Below are 20,632 nucleotides of genomic sequence, written 5' to 3' on the forward strand. Positions count from 1 at the left end.
GTATGGGAAATGGAAAAGCTGGTGTCCCCAGAGCCTGGCTGACAAGAGGCGGAACCATGCAGAAAACCGGTATGCACAAATGAAAGGAGAGGCAGTACCTCCAGAGGGTCAAGGGGACTCCAGACAATAGCGATCACAGTCGGCCAAAAGTCTCTGTCAGCTCCCACTCATTCGCCCAGCTCATCTTGGCATTGAAAACGGAAGCCGGGTCTGTCTGGAAATCAGCTGGAACGTTTTTGGCTACAGAGCTGAATTCAGCACCAACAGCCCCCAGCTGGCCGCTCACCAAGAGTCCTGGTCACAGATTCACAGGCCAAGGTCGGCATTAAGCGACCCAGTGTGTGTCTAGCCCTGTCAGCATGCCGCTGGCCACACAGCTGTGCTTGCCCCGTGCGTGGTGTCCCAGGAAACCATGCTTCGGAAGAACTAAGCCAGCCTGTGAAGAGCTAGCTTGGCAGGAGTCACAGCACCCCCCACCCCTCTCGCTGGGGCCCACAGGTCCTGGCAGCCAGCCATCAGGGAGAGGAATGCAACTCCGCGGGCATGACCATGCAGAGGGGCCACCTCACTGCTAGGTGTGAGGCTGCACAGACCTCCCAATGGGCTCTGCACAGACAGACAACCAGACACCCGACAAGCTGTAGCTGATGTGGCGTGGGCATGTTCTAAAAGCAGCAGCATTGACAAACATCTTTTACTCACAAATAGCCAGCCCAGCAGCCAAGGGACCATTTGGAGTAAGGCCATCCCTCCAGGGCATTCTGAGAAGTCACTACAGTCACAAATGGGAGGGTGACACCCAGAGACTGGCAATGCCTACGTTGGGATCCAGGTTTGGGAGAACCATTGGCGTGATAGTCACACACACACTATGCTTCTCATGCCCACCGCTGCAAACACCTTCGTGGGAAGAGGAAAACGAATGATAGTGTGTTCTGTTATCCCATGAGAAGAGTGAGCCTTTTAAAAGTGAATGAACACCATTCCAGTTGTCGCATCATCCCTAGTAACAAGCAAAATGCCGGCCAGGCACAGTGGCTCACGCCTGTAATCCCAGCACCTTGGGAGGCCAAGGCGGGCAGATCATGAGGTCAGGAGATCAAGACCTTCCTGGCTATCACGGTGAAACCCCATCTCTACAAAAAATACAAAAAAATTAGCTGGGCATGGTGGTGTGAGCCTGTAGTCCTAGCTACTCAGGAGGCTGAGGCAGGAAAATGGCGTGAACCTGGGAGGCGGAGCTTGCAGTGAGCCGAGATATCGCCACTGCACTCCAGCCTGGGCAATAGAGCGAGACTCCATCTAAAAAAAAAAAAACAAGCAAAATGCACGGTATGCTCTCGATGACCTATGTTTTGGACTATTCCTATTTAATGGAGGTAGGGGTGGGGAGTTAAAGACCAACACATGACCAGGCGCAGTGGCTCATGCCTGTAATCCCAGCACTTTGGGAAGCCAAGGCAGGCAGATTACCTGAGGTCAGGAGTTCGAGACCAGCCTGGCCAACATGGTGAAACACTGTCTCTACTTTTAAAAATACAAAAATTAGCAGAGTTATGGTGGCACACGTCTGTAGTCCCAGCTATGGAGGCTGAGGCAGAAGAGTCACTTGAACCCGAGAGGCAGAGGTTGCAGTGAGCCAAGATCGTGCCACTGCACTCCAGCCTGGGCGACAGAATGAGACTCTGTCTCAAAAAAAAAAAAAAAAAACAGCAACACATACCAACTCTCTGTGTTGCGGGTTACCTGTCTCACTCAAATTTTTCATCAGAATAATCTGGTTACACCTGTATCCTTGTCAGTGGAAAATGAGAAAGGTCTCACAAGGATACATGGGGAGTTGCCACTAGGGCTGCCCCAGAAATCAAGGGGCACGTGTGGCCCAGGCTTGGGAAAACATTTCTCAAACTGTGTGGTCCCAATGCAGGCTGGATCTCCAGAGGTGGGACCCACCCACCAGTCCTCCCTTCAGAAAGAGGCCATGGCCCCAAGGACTGGAGCCCAACCAGGCGACTTAACTATTCATTATGCTAATATGCCCTTTGTTGAGGGTCCAGGAGCCAATGCCCTGACACAAGCCAGCAGGGCAATGCCTTCACCCACATCACGAGCAAGACTATTCTTCCTTTGTGGGCTGTGCTCTTGGAAATTAAATTTCAGTGCAGACTGTCTCCACCTCCCACCCTGGGAACACCCTGCCACCCTCCACGCTGCCTCCCACCAGCCCACTAGGTTGGTCGGGCATTGGTCTCAAATCTGCAAGCACCATGGAAAGTTGCCCAGGGCTTTGCCACAGTTCTCCTAAAGGGTGCAACACCTTACCTTGTGTCTTTGTATTCTTCTTTGCCTTCTGCAAATCCCCTTTGCTACTCCACAACACAGCAGGCGGCCCTGCCCATGGCCTCTGCCCACGTTGCCCCTCCATCACGACAGGTCCTTCCTCAAAGCCACCCAGGATTTAGTCCCTCACCTCCCCCAGTCCAGCATCCCCTTGGAAAGAAACACCAGTTGACCCCAGATAGAACAACCCACCACAGCCCTGTCTCTGGGCCTGCAGTCCCGCCTAGCCAGGGACCTCAAGTAATCCGGAGGAGGAACATTACGATGAGTCTGCCTCCTCCGTGAGCCCCCAAATCTCACCAATTCTGCAAATGCCCACGTTGGAAAAGATGCCAGTAATTCTGGTTCAACATGTTCCAAGGAGGGGGAAACGACAGCCTGCTGTTGACATTCCTGACTTGGAATTGTGAACACATTCTTAGAGGGTAAAAATTAACCACCGTCAGTTGGGGAAGGCATTAGGGGGAGGGCATTATGGCTGCACTTCAAGGACTGATCACAAAAACTACCTCACTCCAAGTGCCCAGGGGCCTGCATCGACGTTTAACAGAGCCAAACCAGAGCGAGCCCAATTCTGGACTGTTCCCTCAGAAAAGCAGCCGAGGAAACCCTGAGTAATTGCACTCATAGATCATAGGCTCTGGCATGCGGTTCCCAGACTGAACCATTTATCCAAATTAAAACCATTCTCCAGAAACAAAATCAGACCCTTTTAATTGAAAATAAAACCAAGCAACCCCGAAGGCTTTTTTTTTTTTTTTAATGAAAGACATTCTTCCTGCTTTCTCATCCCATTAATCACAGAGTTTACACAATCTGTCAAAATAGCTCGGTAAGAAGTCTCCCTCTTCCTTTTCCTGCAGGCCTGGTTTTTACCCTGGGGGTGACAACCTGGCCATGTTTAAGGACAGCGGGTGGACACCGTGAGAATCCAGCCAGCACCCTATGTCTCAACTGCAATTTGACCATATACACCAAGGAACTCCAAAAAGCTTGTGTTCACCAAAAAAAATGGAAATAAGGGACTTACACACCCATGTCCATAGCAGCATTATTCACAACAGCCGAAGTGTAGAAGTAACTGTAAGTGTATCAACAGATGAATGGATAAACAAAATGTGCTATTCATACACACACACATACACACACACACACACACAGTATTATTCAGCCTTAAAAAGATAGAAATTGTGACACATACTACCACGTGGATGAAACCTTGAGGACAGTATGCTAAGGGAAATAAACAAATCACAAAAAATACAAATACTATATGATTCCACTTGTATGAGGCACCCGATGTAGTCCGTTTCATAGGGACAGAAAGTAGAATGGTGGTTGCCAGGGACTGGGGGGAGGGGAACGTGGGGAGTTAGTGCTTAAGGGACACCGAGTTTCAGTTCTGCAAAATGGAAAGAATTCTGGAGCTCGAGGTGGGTGATGGCTGCACAACAATGTGAGGGTACTTAATGTCGCATAACTGCACAGCTAAACATGATTAAAACGACAAAGTTCATGTTATGCGTGTTTTACCACAGTTTAAAAAAAAAAAAGTTTGTATTCTCTGATGTCAAAGAGTCTGCTAGAAATCCTTTTAAGAACATGACTAGCTACAACCTGCCCAAAGACCTATGTGCAAGCATGACACAGGATGTAAATGATCGACGAACAAATAGTGAAGTCGAAATATTGTGGTACATCCACATACTCAAGTACTATACTGTTATCAGCAGTCATATTTACACAGAGCTATTTCTGGATTGGGAAATGCTTATACTGCCACATTGATTTTAAAATGCAGGATACAAAAAAATACATATGCTATGATCTCAGCTTGGTAAATTAAAAAAGCACAGAAAACATATGGCACACAAGCAGGCTAAAATATGAACCTCTGTGGAGGTGATACTAGAAGGAAATTTTTCCTTTTTCCTTAGCATTTCTCTATCTTTTCCAAGTCGACAATGAGCACACATTACAAGAAAACTATTTTGTAGAAAAGTAGTCAAAAAGCAAATTAAGGGCCGGGCGCGGTGGCTCAAGCCTGTAATCCCAGCACTTTGGGAGGCCGAGAGGGGCGGATCACGAGGTCAGGAGATCGAGACCATCCTGGCTGACACGGTGAAACCCCGTCTCTACTAAAAAAATACAAAAAAAAAAAAAAAAAAAAAAAACTAGCCGGGCGAGGTGGCGGGCGCCTGTAGTCCCAGCTACTCAGGAGGCTGAGGCAGGAGAATGGCGTGAACCCGGGAGGCAGAGCTTGCAGTGAGCCGAGATCTGGCCACTGCACTCCAGCCTGGGCGGCAGAGCGAGACTCCGTCTCAAAAAAAAAAAAAAAAAAGCAAATTAAGAAGCAAAGATATGTTCATTACTTGAGAGTCTTCTGCTACTCTCCGAGTAATACAGATAACAAGCGTGCTTCCCTCCGGCGTGCAGGACAAGACAGAAATGCATTCTTCACCCACGCAGAGCCCTCCCATCTCCCTTAGCACCTACCCAAGACATGCACACAGGCCCCCTTTCCTCCAGCCCTGTCCACCCGGCTCTGCAGATCTTTCCAGAGGAGACAAACTGGAAACACCTGTCCCTGATCTTTGGCGAAAAAATCATCTCTATCACACTGGCCTCCCCTGTGTCAACCAGTGAGCACATAGTTCCCTCCCAGGGGATCAGATTAGCACCTCCAAGAATGAGGAAGTGGTTCTCCAAAAGGACCACAAGGTGCTTTTCAGGCCCCTGGGGCCATGGAAATTCAGCAGGACCAAAGTACACCGGGCCTGGATACCAGAAGGAGGAAACAAAACCCCACGTGGCTCCCACCCCTGAGCTCCAGAACCTGTGGAGGAACGACAACCCCAGGCTGCAGGCGACAAATGACACACACAGTCACAATAACCCCAGAACCTCCCAGGGCAAAGGGCAGTTCTACCCCAGGTTCGTGGGATGCCAGAGCCTGGTCTATGTCACAGCCTCCTGTGCGTACCTTTGATCTACCTCCCAAATGGCCAGTGATGAAAGGGGTAGGCGCCCAGGGACACCTCTAAGAAAGGTGATGGATTACAAGGTGGAGAAGAATGCCAGGACCAGGCCCCTTTGTTTGCAGAGCCAGCCCGGCGCTCCAGGGAGGAATGTGCACAGGCCAGGATGCAGATGCCCCTGCTAATGGCCCAGTGTGCCCCAGGGCCCACTCTCCTGCCCGCTGTCCTGCACAGCCAGATGTGGGCCTGTGCCTTTTATTGTGTGGCTCCAAGTGAGTGAAATGCTACACACTGCAGCTGTGCTCCAGGGTGATGAGGAGAGCGCGGATTCCTGAATCCTCCAGCGAGAAATAATCCCAGGGCCTGGAGCAGAGCCCGGGCTCTCCTGTAAAAAGAGAAGCAACTGCAGACGGCACTGAACGGCCTTGGCCGGCCACTTCCCAAGGACTTTCTTTCTTTCTTTCTTTCAGTATTGCCACGAGTGTATCCCAGTGTATTCAAAGCATCAACGAATTGGTCTCTACTTTTCAGGAGCAGTTTCATAAACTCTACACACAAGAGATGCCACGTCACACTGTGGCTGCCAAGACACAATGAAAGGAGGTGACACACTTGAGTCCACCTGGAGATGTCCCCCGGTGTCCCCAGGAGCATGGCCTGGCTAGGAGTGGCACTTGTAATCGTTAGCAGGGCACCCATGTTCATCCTTCCTGGGTGCCAACAGGTTGCCGCTCACTTGGGCAACTAGAAGAAAGATTCCTAAAGATTCTTCTGATATCTTAGTAACAAAGCCAGGCCTGCAAAGGGCATATTAAGTGTTATTATCTTTCCCCAAAAGAGAAGAGGAAGAGGAAGGGCAGACAATCTAACATGAACCATAATTAGAGCTGAGGGAGGAAGGAAGAGTAAAGAAAGGCCCAGCCTTGGGGGCCAAGGAAGCAGCTGGGACTGGCGCACTGGCTGCAGTAGACGGCAGGCCCACCACAGCTCCTGAGCCTTGGCCTGGCCACTTCAGCAGGGCCTGGGCTGCAGATGGAGACTGCACAAATCCCTCATCTTGGCAAGAACTCCAAGCATTGCTGACGGACCTGGATTCAGATTCAAGGCTTGGTATGCTCACAACACACACAAGTGACTTGAGCTCGCTAAGTCTCAGCGCTCTCTTCCAGAAAAGGAAGACCATCAAGATGGCATACGTGCACGGTTTAGCAACAATCAGACTAGGAACAGAAAGTGCCAGAGCCAGCTTGGGTACTTGAGTAGTGAAAGGAAGGGGGTCTTGTTAGCTGCATTATTAGCCTGAGGGCTGGCGGGCTGTTTGCAGAGGGCTCCCAGGGCTTCCTGCCCAGCGCTGGGGTGAGACAGACAGGGACAGAGAGGTCTCTCCCCTGAGGGGTGGCTCTGAGGAGCACTTCCCTAGCTCTGAGAGCACCTCCCTCTGCCAGGGGGAATTTTCTAGATCACAGACATAGAATCCTTCAGCATAATCTTTCATTCATTTTGCCCAGGAGACAAAAGAGTACTAGACTACTGCCTTCCAAAAAAAAAAAATCAAATCAGCCGGGCACAGTGGCTCACACCTGTAATCCCACACTTTGGGAGGCCGAGGCAGGTGGATCACCTGAGGTCAGGAGTTCGAGACCAGCCTGGCCAACAAGGCAAAACCCCGTCTCTACTAAAAATACAAAAATTAGCTGGGTGCCTGGTGGTGTGTGAGACCTGTAACACGGTGAAACCCCGTCTCTACTAAAAAATACAAAAAAAAAATAGCCGGGGCGAGGTGGTGGGGGCGCCTGTAGTCCCAGCTACTCGGGAGGCTGAGGCAGGAGAATGAGGCAGAATGAGCTGAGATCTGCTTGAACACAGGAGGGGTGTGTGGTGGTGTGTGCCTGTAATCCCAGCAGAGGCTGAGGCAGAACTTGCAGTGAGCTGAGATGGCCCGACTGGACTCTAGCAAGACTCCATCTTAAAAAAAAAAAAAAGAAAAAAAAATCAGCATGTAAGAATCCTCCCTTCCCTGACACAGTGAGGCATTCTGACAGACCCTAAATTGTGTGCAGTGCTTCATCCCCAAGTTAATGGCCCCCTCCTCAGTCACCCTCATTTTCACTGGCCTCCTCCCTCCTGTTCGGCAGAGGCAGCTCCCAGCGAGGGTAGGAGGCAACAGGTGAGGGATACCAGGTGGAGCTGCACCAGGTGCATGGGGCAGGGAGGCTGGGGGGTGGTTAGAGGTGTGCCTAGAGGGCCACGGTGCTCCTAGAGTACACTGAGCATGGCAGGAGATGCTGCCACACAGACAATGGAGACACCCGAAGGACCCCAAGCTCAGCACTACAATCCCACATTGCCGTGGTGGACGTGTACCAAACACATTCCTGAGTCACAGAGTACAAACAGAAAGCTCAAGAAACTTGGAGAGTCTAGTTTTCTGCTTTTACGAGAAACGGACAGACATCAAGGAAACCACTGTTCCTGCCCGAGCTGCCCCCGAAAAGCCCTGCAGCAGGACACGGACCTGCATCAGGACTCAACATACTCTAAAATTCAAAACGCCCTCTCAATCTAGGAGAATTTAGCCCTGCTCAGCAGCATTTTGGTGGCAGCAATTTTTGTTGTCTCGGGGTCTTAGAAGCAGCGAGGCAGTGTGGAAATGACACACCTGTGAACCACAATCCCTGTGAAGATGAAGCCACGCAACATGCCCTTCACTGTGGAGCCGAAAGAACTGTGTTCCGTGTCATGATGGTTTTTAATACTCTTGCTAACTGTGAGGAAGAGAGTAACTAAGTTAACTAAACACCTACTCAATTAACCAACTAACCAGCATCCCTTATTCTAGATCAACAAGGATAGCAGCAGAGGATTCTAGATAGACAGGACTGGCTCTGGGTCATTCCAGGCACGGCTTGCAGGGGTTAGCTGATCCCCCAATGCTTTCTGGAGTCCTACACGAAGGACCCAAGGGTCCCAGGGTCAACTCACCTCCTGGAGAGCTTCCGACGCCCAGACCCACCCTTCCCATGGCAGCCCCTGCTGCATGGAGCAAACCCACCAGATCCACCCGCAAGACACGAGGCTCCTCCCTGGGAAATCTATGGGGCCGCTGTGAGGAAGCCTCGAAGCCTCAATTCTAAGTGTGCTGCTGAGGCACTCAGCAAATGTCTCTGGCCTCCTAGTAAGTGGCAGGGATCTAAACAATGCTTTCTGCCCTCAGGAAGGTGGAAAGTTCCTCCCCCTCGCAAGTTCATACACAAGGACACAGGGAGGGAATAAGAGGCTTCCCCTGGACAGGGGTGGTTTACAATAGGCTGATCTTAGGAAAGGAGTGGGGCACATAAGAGTCAGAGGACTGGCTCATTCAGATCCCTAACTGTTCCCAGACTTTAGGAATTTACCTGGTATTTTACTCATCTGCAAAATGGGTCCTTGTGTAGAATGCTAAGCAGATATAAGCTGCGACTGCCAGATGGTAGGTCAGCCCTTCCACTCACTGTTCTTGCCATACTGCCTCCTCCTCAGGTCTCTGCTAGCCCCTTCAGCAACACCTCCTGCAGTGGAGGAACATACTTTGACACCCCCTTTCCTGCCTTTTATTTCCAGAGTCACATTTGCAAACAGCTCGCTTTCAAAACATTAGGTGCCAAAGAGACATTTTGAAAAAAAAAAAAAAAAAAAATCCATTTGCATTCAAGAGTAAGTAGTGCAGCTCGCTTTCAAACCACTAGGTACCAAAGAGATACTTTGTAAGAAAAAACAAAACAATCAATTTGCATTCAGGAACAAGTAGTGCCCCGGGGCTACTAGTTTTTCCATCTTTGCTGATTTTTAAAGAAATAATTCAGCTGAGCTGCTGATAGCTATGGCAGCCTCAGCTGAGGAATTGCTGTCTGGACATGCATTAGAATTCAGGCGACAGTCAGACATGCAGCAGCAGCCAGGAGCAGGGCTCTGGGACCCCACAGTCCTGTCCCAGAATCCCAGGCTGCGCTACTGCCATGTTTCATTTCATCTCGGCCAAGTTACTTAGCCTTCCTTTGCCTCAGTTTACTCGTCTGTAAAATGGGGTAATCATAATCCCAACTTCCTCCAAGGACTGTAATTTGGGTGAAACGAAATGAATGCCTGCAAAGCATTTAGCACAAGCAAACACTCAATCAGCATTCCTGTTACTTTGTCTTCGGGGTCACCATTACTATTCCTAAGGTCAGGAGTCTGGCTTGCTGCCAGTTCCTCCTGTCAGCTCCCTGTGTACACAACCCCCACCCCCTGTGCTGCCACACCCCCACCAGGACCCAGAGCACCTCCATCTCTGGGTAATGGCCTTGCCCCTCCACCCTCCAGCTGCAGCCACTCCCCACCCCCTCCCTGGCCCTCAAGGCCTCAGCACAGAAAAGCCTTTCTTAATACTTGTTGATTGATTTGCAAATATAACCTCACAGGCCCCAAAGAGGGAAGAACCAGAATCACCAGAACAAGCAAACCTCATTCAAAAGGGAAAGCATGAAAGCACTTTAAAAAAGTAATATGCACAGACCAAAGCCTCAAGAAAATCTACCAAAATATCAAAAGGTTGGTTAGTTCTGAAGGGCTATGCACTATTAATACAATGAGTTCTGCATTCATACTTTTCAGTATATTTTCAGAGTCCTCCATGATCATGCATTCACGTAGTGAAAAAAATGGGGGAGAAGCCATCTCGGAAGATCAAAGTGTGTGAATGGGCCCCAAGGAAGCCTGGGGGCTTCCCAGGGCGTTGTGACCACCCTCAATAGTGCTCTCTGCTGGCCCCACACCCTGATGGCGCTTTGAGTTTTTCAACCACGCTGGAGTCCGGGTCACCTGCTGACACTGTCTGGAGAATGCCAGAGGAGCGCCTAAGTCTCTTCCCGCCACAGACACTCAAATCACTCCAAGCAAAGGACCCCGGACTCACATGTCAGACAGCTGCGCAGCACCGACATAGAGACCCCTGGGACGTCAGGGACCCTCCTTCCTGCTGCTTGTCAGCGACAGCTCCCGAGTGCCAGGAAGCACATGCCACACAGCCGGCCCCCAGCCTAGGACAGCCCCCCACCCCACCCCGGAACATCACCCCGCCCCGAGGTCCCGTCCTTCGGGGAAAAAAAGGAAGCGCGAAAGGACCCCCTACCTCCCACCCATCAAAGGGAAAGGGAAAGAGACGCACTGAGAGTTTGCCTAGAAAAAGTAGAAGGGTTTCGAGCCTGCCCATTGAAGCCCCTAGCTGCGCTCTCCACCCGGAGTCTCGAGACGGAGTCCTAGGGTACAAAGTCCGCTCGGTCCCGACAGCGACTGCGACAGAGCTGCTCCAGTCTCTGCCCGCAGTCTCAGTCCAGGGCGCCCGGGCGCCACGGGTCCCACTCGAGTGGTCCTGCGCCCCAGCCCTGTCCCCAAACCCAGGCAGTCAGTGCCCCCGTCCCCGGACTCCGGCGGAGCTGGCCCGCGCGCCCCAGCCCCTGTCCTGGGACTCCTGCCGAGCCGCCGCCCGCCACGAGCCCCAAACCCCGTACCCGCGCGCACGAAACCCCTTGCCCGTGCGCCCCCAGCCGGGTCCCAGCGGTCCCTAACCTGGGTTCCCCCGAGAGCCCATCCCCGCGCCCTGAGCTCCCGTCCTCCGCGTTCACTGAACTCCATCCCCGCGCCCCAGCTCCAGATCCCTGCGCTCCCCAAGCGTCATTCCTGTGCCCGTACAGCGAAAGCCCGCGCCGGGCTCGAAACAAAGAGGGCGGCGGCGCGTGGCCGCGTTTCCTCCTTCCCCGGCCCCAGTACCTGGGGGAGTCTGCAGCGCGGTCCGGCGGGGCGATGGCCGCAGCGAGGCTGGGCTCCGAGTAGCGCGCGGGCGGGCCCGTCCTCCTGGCTGGCGGCCGGCGCCAGCGGCAGGGCCCCCTCGAGGCGGCGCGGGCAATCGCCACGGCCGGCCCCCGCGCCCGCGCCCGCGCCCCGAGCCTGGCGGGTCACCTGGCCTCATCACCCTAACAATACGGCGCGCCTCCAGGCGCCGGTCACCCGGGCCCCCAGCCCTGCCGAGCTGTGCCCTGGGACCTCCCTTCGCTGGCCGCGGAGGGGACCCGGGATTATCGGACCCATTGAGCAGCCCAGGCTCCAAGCGGTCTGGAGACTTGCAGGTTCCGCCCGGCCTATGTCAGAGTACCTGGGGAGGTGGGTTCGGATCCTGGTTCTTGCACAACCAGTTCATTCTTTAATTCAGCGCTTGTAATTAAGGTGCTCTCCGGGAGCAAGACCTACCCTCCCTCCTGTGGCTCACAGTCTAGTGGGGTCACGCATACATAAAGGAGCACAGCCGCTCCGGAAAGCCTAGGGTGCCGTAGAAGCCCCTGAAAGACCCAGCTAATGAACGGAGGAGGTCAGGGAAGTCTTTAGAAGTCACATGACTTCTTAAAATGCGCCGGGACGAATGAGCAGAATTTAGGCAAGCCAGGCGGAAACCAGAAAAACGATGCCGAGCAGAGAGATTATCAGAGGAGAAAAGGCCTATAGATTGTCCATCCTGACTGTCTGTCCCTGAGATTCAGATGACCCTGAACTCAGTCTCTTAGCCTCAGTTTCCCCATTTGTGAGATCGGAGGAATAGAAAAATTCTGGAGAAATCAGAAGTGCTCTTCCTCCAGGGAGGTCACAAGAGAAATTTCATCAGCGGTTCGTCCTGTGGTCCTTTGCAGGAAAACATCTTCCCCGCCAGCCTCCCACAGAAGAGAGACCTAGATTTCATCTGCCACGTGGAGCAGGCGGTCTCATCATCCCACTCGGAGCAGGGCCCAGGGCAAGTTTTGGAGGACAGTCACCAAGAACTGCTTTGGATTCGGGAACAGAACTGCCTAACCCATCCGCAGCCCTGGGGTCCTACCCTGCTCCTCTGGCCCCTTCAGGGCAGAGGGGGAAGCAGGGAAAACAGCTTATCAGAGATGGCAGAGAAACTGAGCAAGAATAATTATCCTGGAAAAGACTCTCCGAAGCAACCAACAGAAACTTCGAGGCTCCAGATCCAAACAGCTGAGAATGTGGGGCCTGAGCCACGCTCTGACTCCACTCCCACCACACAAGGAGAAACAAGAGCTGCTTTTCTGGACGACTTGAACAACCCCTGCTGTGCTCTGGAAGGTAGTGTCCTTTCTCATCCCCAGACTGATCTGGGTACTTATTCCCAGGCAAAGACTTCATGAGCACCAAGCCCCAACCCTCAGAGATGAGGCAGGCATTTTTCCTGCCCTATAGGAGACACCAAGCCAAGAGTCAATGAGATGAGTCGGGGGTGCCAGGGAAGATGCCATAGGGGAAGGTGGGGAGGAGGTCACAGCCAGCTGAGTTAGGAATGGGAGGTGAGGCTGGTACTGTTACGATCCCCTTTGTCCTGTTAAGGAAACAGGATCTGACATTCTAGGCAACTTGTTCAAGGTCACCCACCTGGTCAGGCAAAGGACGTGGGAGGGACTCAGGACTATCTGGCCTTGAGGCTACTCTTAACTTCTTCCCAGCTGCCTGACCACACCATCCACTCTGTGCAACTGGACCAAATCATCACTTTGCTCAACCCTCTCTTACATTAGACTTCGGTGACCTTCACACCCAGAGCCAATTACGTGCTATTCTGTCCATCATAATGCCAAAAACCCTGTTGGCCAAATGACAACATGAATTTGCGTCAAATGGGTGCGGTGTTAGGGCACCCATTTACAGGAGGTGACACTGTTGTTTGCCTGAGAGCTCACAGTCAGGAAAACTCAGTGCAGTGCTGGGATTCTCTGGCCCTTTGTCAGGGAGCCTCTCCTAAAGTCTCTCCAAACTGCTACTCACACCAAAGCCAGATGGCCCCACCGGCCACACTGCCTTTGTTGGGGTAGCAATGGAAGGGGATGCCCCAGCCACACCTTTGTTTCGGAAAAATTGATTTGGGTGCTCATTCATGCAGTGTCTGTGGTTATATTCCCTGGCAGTGTCTCAAGAAAGGAGAAGAAAAACCGGGCTCCAGTATCCCCATGCACTGTGTTTTGGCTGGGGCGGCTGCTCCCCAGGTTCCCCACACCTCGTCCAGAGACACATGAAGGGAAGCCTCTCTGGATCCCCAGTCAGCACCTGGGCCCCTTCCAGAGCTTCGCTTCCCCAGCCCAGGGCCTCCCCACTTCCCAGGCTGCAACTGCGAGTTTCCAAGAAATTAGACAAAAACAGGGCATGAACAAGTATCTGAAAAAGGGAATGTGCATTTTTTCCATCCTTAGCCATCCAAAAAAAATCTCAAATTTGAAAGCAAAAGTCTCCAACATTTAGCTGAAAAAAAAAGAAAAGAAAAGAAAAAAGCAGTAATATGCCAAGAGTGGCCTCTTCCTCCTAGTATGCCAAGCAGAGGGCAGGGGAGTCTGGGCAAGAACCTCCCGCCGCCAATCTCCTTCCTCCCTGAGCCCTTCTCTGCAGACTCATTCTTGCTCCTCCCCTGTAAGAGTTTTAGAAGATGTGTTGGAAGCTTGTCATTGCAATGAAGATTGTCTTTGCTGCCGCAAAAATCTGATAATTTGTATCCCTAGATCAAGGGAGGTATATGAGCAAGGACTTGGATATTTTTCCTTATTTCTTATTTTCTGTCACTGAAGTTAGTATTTCCCAAAGACCAACTGAAAGAGAAGCAGGAAACATTACACAGGATGGAGTTACAAAGCTCTACAGGGTGTTCAGAGAACTGTGAAGTTGGAGCATGAGCAAATGCCTGTGTTTTGCCTTAAGATACTGAGTCTCAGCTGGGCATGGTGGCTCACACCTATAATCCCAGCACTTTGGGAGGCCGAGGAGGGCGGATCATGAGGTCAAGAAATCAAGACCATCCTGGCCAATATGGTGAAACCCCGTCTCTACTAAAAATACAAAAATTAGCTGGGAGTGGTGGCACGCACCTGTAGTTCAAGCTACTCTGGAGGCAGAGTGAAGTGGGGAGATAGGAGAATCACTTGAACCCAGGAGGTGGAGGTTGCAGTGAGCTGAGATCACACCACTGCACTCCAGCCTGGGTGACAGAGCAAGACTCTGTCTCAAAAGAAAAAAGAAAGAAAAAAAAGATACTAAGTCCCTTGAGACTCTTACTGGAACACCTGGCCCTTTCCTCTCTTCCTTTTTCTCTTCCCAAACACACGAATCCTCACCTACAACTCAACAAAGTGGGCTTTACACTTGGCAGGCCTGGCTAGAGGCACCTCAGCTTTTCCATGTCTTAGAACCTTTTCGGAATTTATGTAACCTTGGTGTTTGTGATGGTTCATGTCAGATGTCAACTTGACTGGGCTAAGGGTTGCCCAGATAGCTGGTAAAATGTGATTTCTGGGTGTGTGGGTGGGACGTTTCTGGAAAAGCTTAGCATTTGAATGGGTAGACTGACTAAAGCAAATCCATCCTCACCAATTTGGGTGGGCACCATCCAGTCCTTCAGGGGCCCAAGTAGAACAAAAAGGCAGAAAAAGGGTGAATTCTTCCTCTTCCTCCTTGAGCTGGAACATTCATTTTCTCTTGCCCTGAAATATCAGTGCTCCTGGTTTTCAGGCCTTTGGACTGAAACTGGCAATTACACCACAAGCTTTCCTGCGTCTCCAGTTTGCAGACGTAGGACTTAGCCGCCATAATTGTGTGAGCCAATTCCTACAATAAATTTCTTCTAAGCCGGGCGCAGTGGCTCACACCTGTAATCCCAGCACTTTGGGAGGCAGAGGCGGGCAGATCACGAGGTCAGGAGATCGAGACAATCCTGGCTAACATGGTGAAACCCCATCTCTACTAAAAAATAAAAAATTAGCCGGGCGTGGTGGCAGGCGCCTGTAGTCCCAGCTACTCGGGAAGCTGAGGCAGGAGAATGGCGTGAACCCAGGAGGCAGAGCTTGCAGTGAGCCAAGAATGCGCCACTGCATTCCAGCCTGGGCAACAGAGCAAGACTCCATCTCAAAAATAAATAAATAAATAAATTTCTTCTTTATATCTGCATATGCCCTATTGGTTCTGTTTCTCTGGAGAACCCTAATACAGCACCTTGTTTCCAAAAACTGCACCTGCACACCAACTTCTACAAACATGGGCCCTGGGACCCCACTTCGTGGATGCCCACTGCATGGATGCAGATTCAGGTTTTCTTCTTCTTCTTCTTCCTCTTCCTCTTCTTCCTCTTCCTCTTCTTCTTCCTCTTCTTCTTCCTCTTCCTCCTCCTCCTCCTCCTTCTCCTCCCCTTCCTCCTCCCCTTCTTCTGCTGCTGCTGCTTCTTCGACAGAGTTTCACTCTTGTTGCCCAGGCTGGAGTGCAATGGCGCAATCTCGGCTCACCACAATCTCCACCTCCCAGGTTCAAGCAATTCTCCTGCCTCAGCCTCCTGAGTAGCTGGGATTACAGGCATGCACCACCATGTCCAGCTAATTTTTGTATTTTCAGTAGAGACAGGTTTCTCCATGTTGGTCAGACTGGTCTCGAATTCCCAACCTCAGATGATCTGCCCGCCTCCACCTCCCAAAGTGTTGGGATTACAGGCATGAGCCACCACACCCGGCACAGGCTCTTCTTCTTAACACACCTATAGGGACTTCTTGCCCTGTGCCAGCCCCATGACCCTCTGCTTCTAGAATCACTGCAGTAAAAAATCAGAGCCTGAATGAAGTCAACATTGGTTACCCTGGTTGGATCTGAGATTCCAGATTTTTCCGACTGCAAGAACCTTCACTACCCCTGACACATGCTTGACTGATTCCAGTGATGGGGATCACCCAGCTTGGTAGAAATCAGCCCATTCTTTGCCCAGTAGGAAGGCTTTTCTTGGAGAGCAGTGATAATCTGATGACATCATGACAGATATCTCCCAATGTCTATAAGGGAACAGGAGAGGGTGGCTGGGGAGGGCTCTCTGCAGGGACTGCCTGAGAATCAGGAGTCTGCCGGGCAGACCTTTCTGGAACCATGTGGGTGGAGGAGGGGCAGGCTGCAGGTGCAAAGCAGGAAGCCCTGTAAGAGCTTGGTGTCGGTGTGAGGGGGCAGTGCTCGAGCCTGTGCCAGGCAATGCGAGGAGGTGGCCAGAGGGGACGAAGACAGGCAGTGAGAGAGAGCCCAAAGGAGGCTGCCGAGAGCCTAGGCTGGAGAAACATGCAGGAGGGGGCCAGATGGTGGAAGGGCTAAACTCAGATCCTTTTAAATTCAAGTAGATTATAGTAGGAATTCTGGAGCTGCATCACAAACACCTCTGCGAGCCTCAGTTTTCTAACCTGTAAAATGAAGGTATTAAACCTAAAGCCATATGGACTTTATGAGAACTGGGCGAGATTGCCTTCCTGAAGCTCTTAGCACGGTGCCTGAGGCACAAGGAGAACTTGGCAAACCACGGCTCCACAGCAGCTGTTTGGGAGGGGCCGTCTGCCTGGGCAGGCCTTGGAGATTGGATGGAGAGGGGAATGAGCGCAACCAGCCTTGAGAAGTGCCCTGGCCTGAGAGTGACCACTGGCCCCACAGGGTCTGGTGCCTTAGGGGTACTCACAGAAATACAGACCAAAGCAGCTAGATCATTGGCTTGGGGCTCTGTGGTTTTGCTTTGTGGGCCAGGCGTGGTGGCTCATGCCTGTAATCCCAGCACTTTGGGAGGCTGAGGCAGGAGGATCACTTGAGGTCAGGAGTTCGAGACCAGTCTGGCCAACATGGTGAAACCCTGCCTCTACTAAAAACACAAAAATTAACTGGGCATGGTGGTGAACGCCTGTAATTCCAGCTACTCAGGAGGCTGAGGCATGAGAATCGCTTGAACCCAGGGGGCAGTGGTTGTATTGAGCTGAGATCTTACCACTGCACTCCAGCCTGGGCAACGGAGTGAGATTCTGCCTCACATAAAACAATACATACATACATACATACATACATACAATTATGAAATAGAGAAGGGAATGTCTATTCAAATGTTTTATGTCCACTTGGCAGCGATCCCCTGGAAACCCTAAAGCTCTTTGCAGCTACCTGACTGGCGGCTGGGAGTCCCACAGAAGGGAAAAGCGGGTTCTGCTGGCTCCCTCTGTTGCTTTGCCTGGAAGAGCCTCTTTCCGCTTATTCTAGAAAACTTTCAACTTGGCCGGGTGTGGTGGCTCATGACTGTAATCCCAGCACTTCGGGAGGCCAAGGCAGGTGGATCACCTGAGGTCAGGAATTCAAGACCAGCCTGGCCAACATGGTGAGACCCCGTCTCTACTGAAAATTCAAAAAATTTAGCTGGGCATGGTGGCAGGCGCCTATAATCCCAGCTACTCGGGAGGCTGAGACAGAAAAATCACTTAAGCCCGGGAGGCGGAGGTTGCAGTGAGCCGAGATCGTGCCATTGCACTCCAGCCTGGGCAACAAGAGCGAAACTCTGTCTCAAAAAAGAAAATAAAACCTCCAGGTCATCCACCAGGTTTCTGCTAGGAGCTTGCCAGGCTGCCCCGCATCACATGATTGGAGTGTAATCTTCTGGTCTAGACGTCTCTGACTCAGAGCCGCACAAATTTTTGGGAATGGTTTTCATCTCTACAACACCCCTTCCTACCTTTCATGCTGTGTGTCCTTTGCACAACATACTAGTTTCTAAAAATTAGACTACAGTTGTCTAGTTTTCTGGAAAACGATGTTATTTTCTAAAAGGAAATGAACCCTAGGAGCGGAAAGCTGCGACTGCCCACCCATCCCCGTGCACAAGTCTCCACAGTGCCCAGCCCCATGTGCTCAGGTCCTCTTCGGATGCCACCGCAGGCACCACAGTCATTAACTAAACTTCCCTCAGTGCTGCCGTTGTGTCAGTTTTCCTCATACTCACCAGGAACTAAAAAACACTCCTTGAATCAAAGTAAGCATTATCACTTAGATTTACCCAGATTTTATTCCCCAAGTACCATCAAAAGAAACTAGTGGCTGGGTGCGGTGGCTCACGCCTGTAATCCCAGCAATTTGGGAGGCTGAAGAAGGTCGATCTCCTGAGGTCAAGAGTTCGAGACCAGCCTGGCCAGTATGGGGAAACCCCGTCTCTACTAAAAATATACAAATTAGCTGGGAGTGGTGGCGCGCACCTGTAGTTCCAGCTACTGAGGAGGCTGAGAGAGGAGAATAGCTTGAACCCAGGAGGTGGCGGTTGCAGTGAGCCAAAATGTGCCACTGCACTCCTGCCTGGGTGACAGAGCAAGACTCCATCTCAAAAAAAAAAAAAAAAGAAAAGAAAAGAAAAAGAGGAAAAAAATAAACTACCAAGACCCATGCCGGGCACAGTGGCTCACACGTGTAATCCCAGCACTTTGGGAGGCCGAAGCGGGTGGATCGCCCGAGGTCAGGAATTTGAGAACAGCCTGACCAATATGGTAAAACCCTGTCTCTACTAAAAATACAAAAATTAGCCTGGCGTGGTGGCTCATGCCTGTAATCCTAGCTACTTGGGAGATTGAGGCAGAAGAATCACTTGAACCTGGGAGACGGAGGTTGCAGTGACCGGAGATGGTGACACTGCATTCCAGCCTGGGTGACAGAGTAAGACTACATCTCAAAAAAAAAAAAAATTAGCAAGACTCAAGACTCCGCTTCTGGTTTCCTGGGTAGAATTCCAGAACCTTCTCTGCGGTGTCTAGACTTGGAGAAGAAAGCTCTGTGGCAATGTTCTTAGGTGGGCATCCTGCTCACTCCCATACGTGGGCCTGGGACATTGCTGGCACAGCCTGTGTGGGGGCAATGAGCAGGTAGGAATCTGACAGCAGGAAGACAGCCAGAGTGGAGGTGATGCCAGACACCTGTGTGACCAGACGCTCCCTCTCCCTCCCTTCCTCCCTCCTTCCTCCCCCCTCTCTCTCCTCTTCTCTCCCCTTCTTTTATTCCCCGACCCTGCCTTTTCTTCCTCTCTCCCTCTCCTTCTCTTTTTCTCCTTTTCTTTTCTCTTCTCTCTCTCTCTCATGTTCTCTCTCTCTCTCACTTCTATCTTTCCTCTGTCTTCCCTTCTTCTCCCCCGTTCCCTCTCTCATCTCTCTCTCACTCTCTTCCTCTCTCTTTAGACTACGGTGGCATAATTTTCTCTCTCCCCTTTCTCTCTCTTCCTCTCTCTCCTTTCTCCCTCTCTCACCTTGCCCCTCACTGTCTCTCCCCCTCCCTCAATCCCTCTTCTTCTTTCTCTCTCTTAGGACACATATCCAAAGGACAATAGGACTCAGATGAAAACTGGATGAAAATTGTAAGAACTATTTTTCAGGGCTGAGCGCAGTGGCTCACATCTGTAATCCTAGCACTTCGGGAGGCCAAAGCAGGTGGATCACGAGGTCAGGAGTTCAAGACCTGCCTGACCAACATGGTGAAATCCTGTCTCTACTGAAAACACAAACATTAGCTGGGCCTGGTGGTGCATGCCTGTAATCCCACCTACTCAGGAGGCTGAGGCAGGAGAATCGCTTGAACCTGGGAGGCAGAGGTTGCAGTGAGCAGAGATCACGCCACTGCACTCCAGCCTGGGCAACAGAGCAAGACTCTGTCTCAAAAAAAAAAGAAAAAGAATTATTTCTTGGGGCCGGGCACAGTGGCTCATACCTGTAATCCCAGCACTTTGGGAGGCCAAGGCGGGCGGATCACCTGAGGTCAGGAGTTCGAGATCAGCCTGGCCAACATGGTGAAACCCCATCTCTATTAAAAAAACAAAAAAAATTAGCCAGGCATGGTGGTGCGCACCTGTTGTCCCAGCTACTTAGGAGGCTGAGGCAGGAGAATCGCTTGAACCCGGGAGGCAGAGGTTGCAGTGACCCAAGGTCACACCACTGCACTGCAGCATGGGGGATAAAGCGAGACTCCAACTCAAAAAAAAAAAAGAATTACTTCTCAGAGGACACAGTGAGCCATCATGTTTGGGGTCTTTTTTTTTTTTTTTTTTTTTGAGACGGAGTCTCACGCTGTTGCCCAGGCTGGAGTGCAGTGGCGCGATCTCGGCTCACTGCAAGCTCCGCCTCCCGGGTTCCCGCCATTCTCCTGCCTCAGCCTCCTGAGTAGCTGGGACTACAGGCGCCCGCCACCGCGCCCGGCTAATTTTTTGTATTTTTAGTAGAGACGGGGTTTCACTGTGGTCTCGATCTCCTGACCTTGTGATCCGCCCGCCTCGGCCTCCCAAAGTGCTGGGATTACAGGCTGGGGTCTTAAGGGATGCCACCCTTGTCTGGTGTCTCTCACCACCTAGCCCTTGGTGGAGAGAGATTCACGTTGGAGCCCAGTTGTCACTGGCAGTGAGATGGAGACCCCATTCCCCTCTGAGCCAAAGGCCTCAGTCATGATATTAAGAAAATAATCCCGGC

The 20,632-nt window shown here is 51.6% G+C and overlaps 1 protein-coding gene and 1 long non-coding RNA gene across 7 annotated transcripts in view; both read right to left on the reverse strand.

Moving 5' to 3' along the window:
- The window catches only part of LOC126951448 (uncharacterized), a 29,987-nt gene extending 18,892 nt beyond the window's left edge, over nt 1–11,095 (reverse strand). Inside the window, exon 1 of the long non-coding RNA XR_007724478.1 lies at nt 10,905–11,095. This is a non-coding gene — a long non-coding RNA (uncharacterized LOC126951448). The remainder of the gene's footprint in view (nt 1–10,904) is intronic.
- Nucleotides 1–11,663, reverse strand: part of TNS3 (tensin 3) — a 309,986-nt gene extending 298,323 nt beyond the window's left edge. For 2 of the 6 annotated variants that reach the window (XM_050785530.1, XM_050785527.1), the window contains exon 1: nt 10,252–10,344. Coding sequence is in view for 1 of the 6 variants with exons in the window: in XM_050785522.1 (XP_050641479.1) it covers nt 11,488–11,532 (45 nt within the window). In the remaining 5 variants the exon portion in view is untranslated. Of the gene's footprint in view, nt 1–10,251; nt 10,346–11,105; nt 11,193–11,487 lie in introns of those variants that run through there. The other 4 variants (XM_050785529.1, XM_050785522.1, XM_050785526.1 and 1 more) reach the window with 4 other exon arrangements.
- Nucleotides 11,664–20,632: the final 8,969 nt, after the last annotated feature.

This window comes from Macaca thibetana, chromosome 3 (genome assembly GCF_024542745.1).
Source record: "Macaca thibetana thibetana isolate TM-01 chromosome 3, ASM2454274v1, whole genome shotgun sequence".
NCBI classification, from domain to species: Eukaryota; Metazoa; Chordata; class Mammalia; order Primates; family Cercopithecidae; genus Macaca; species Macaca thibetana.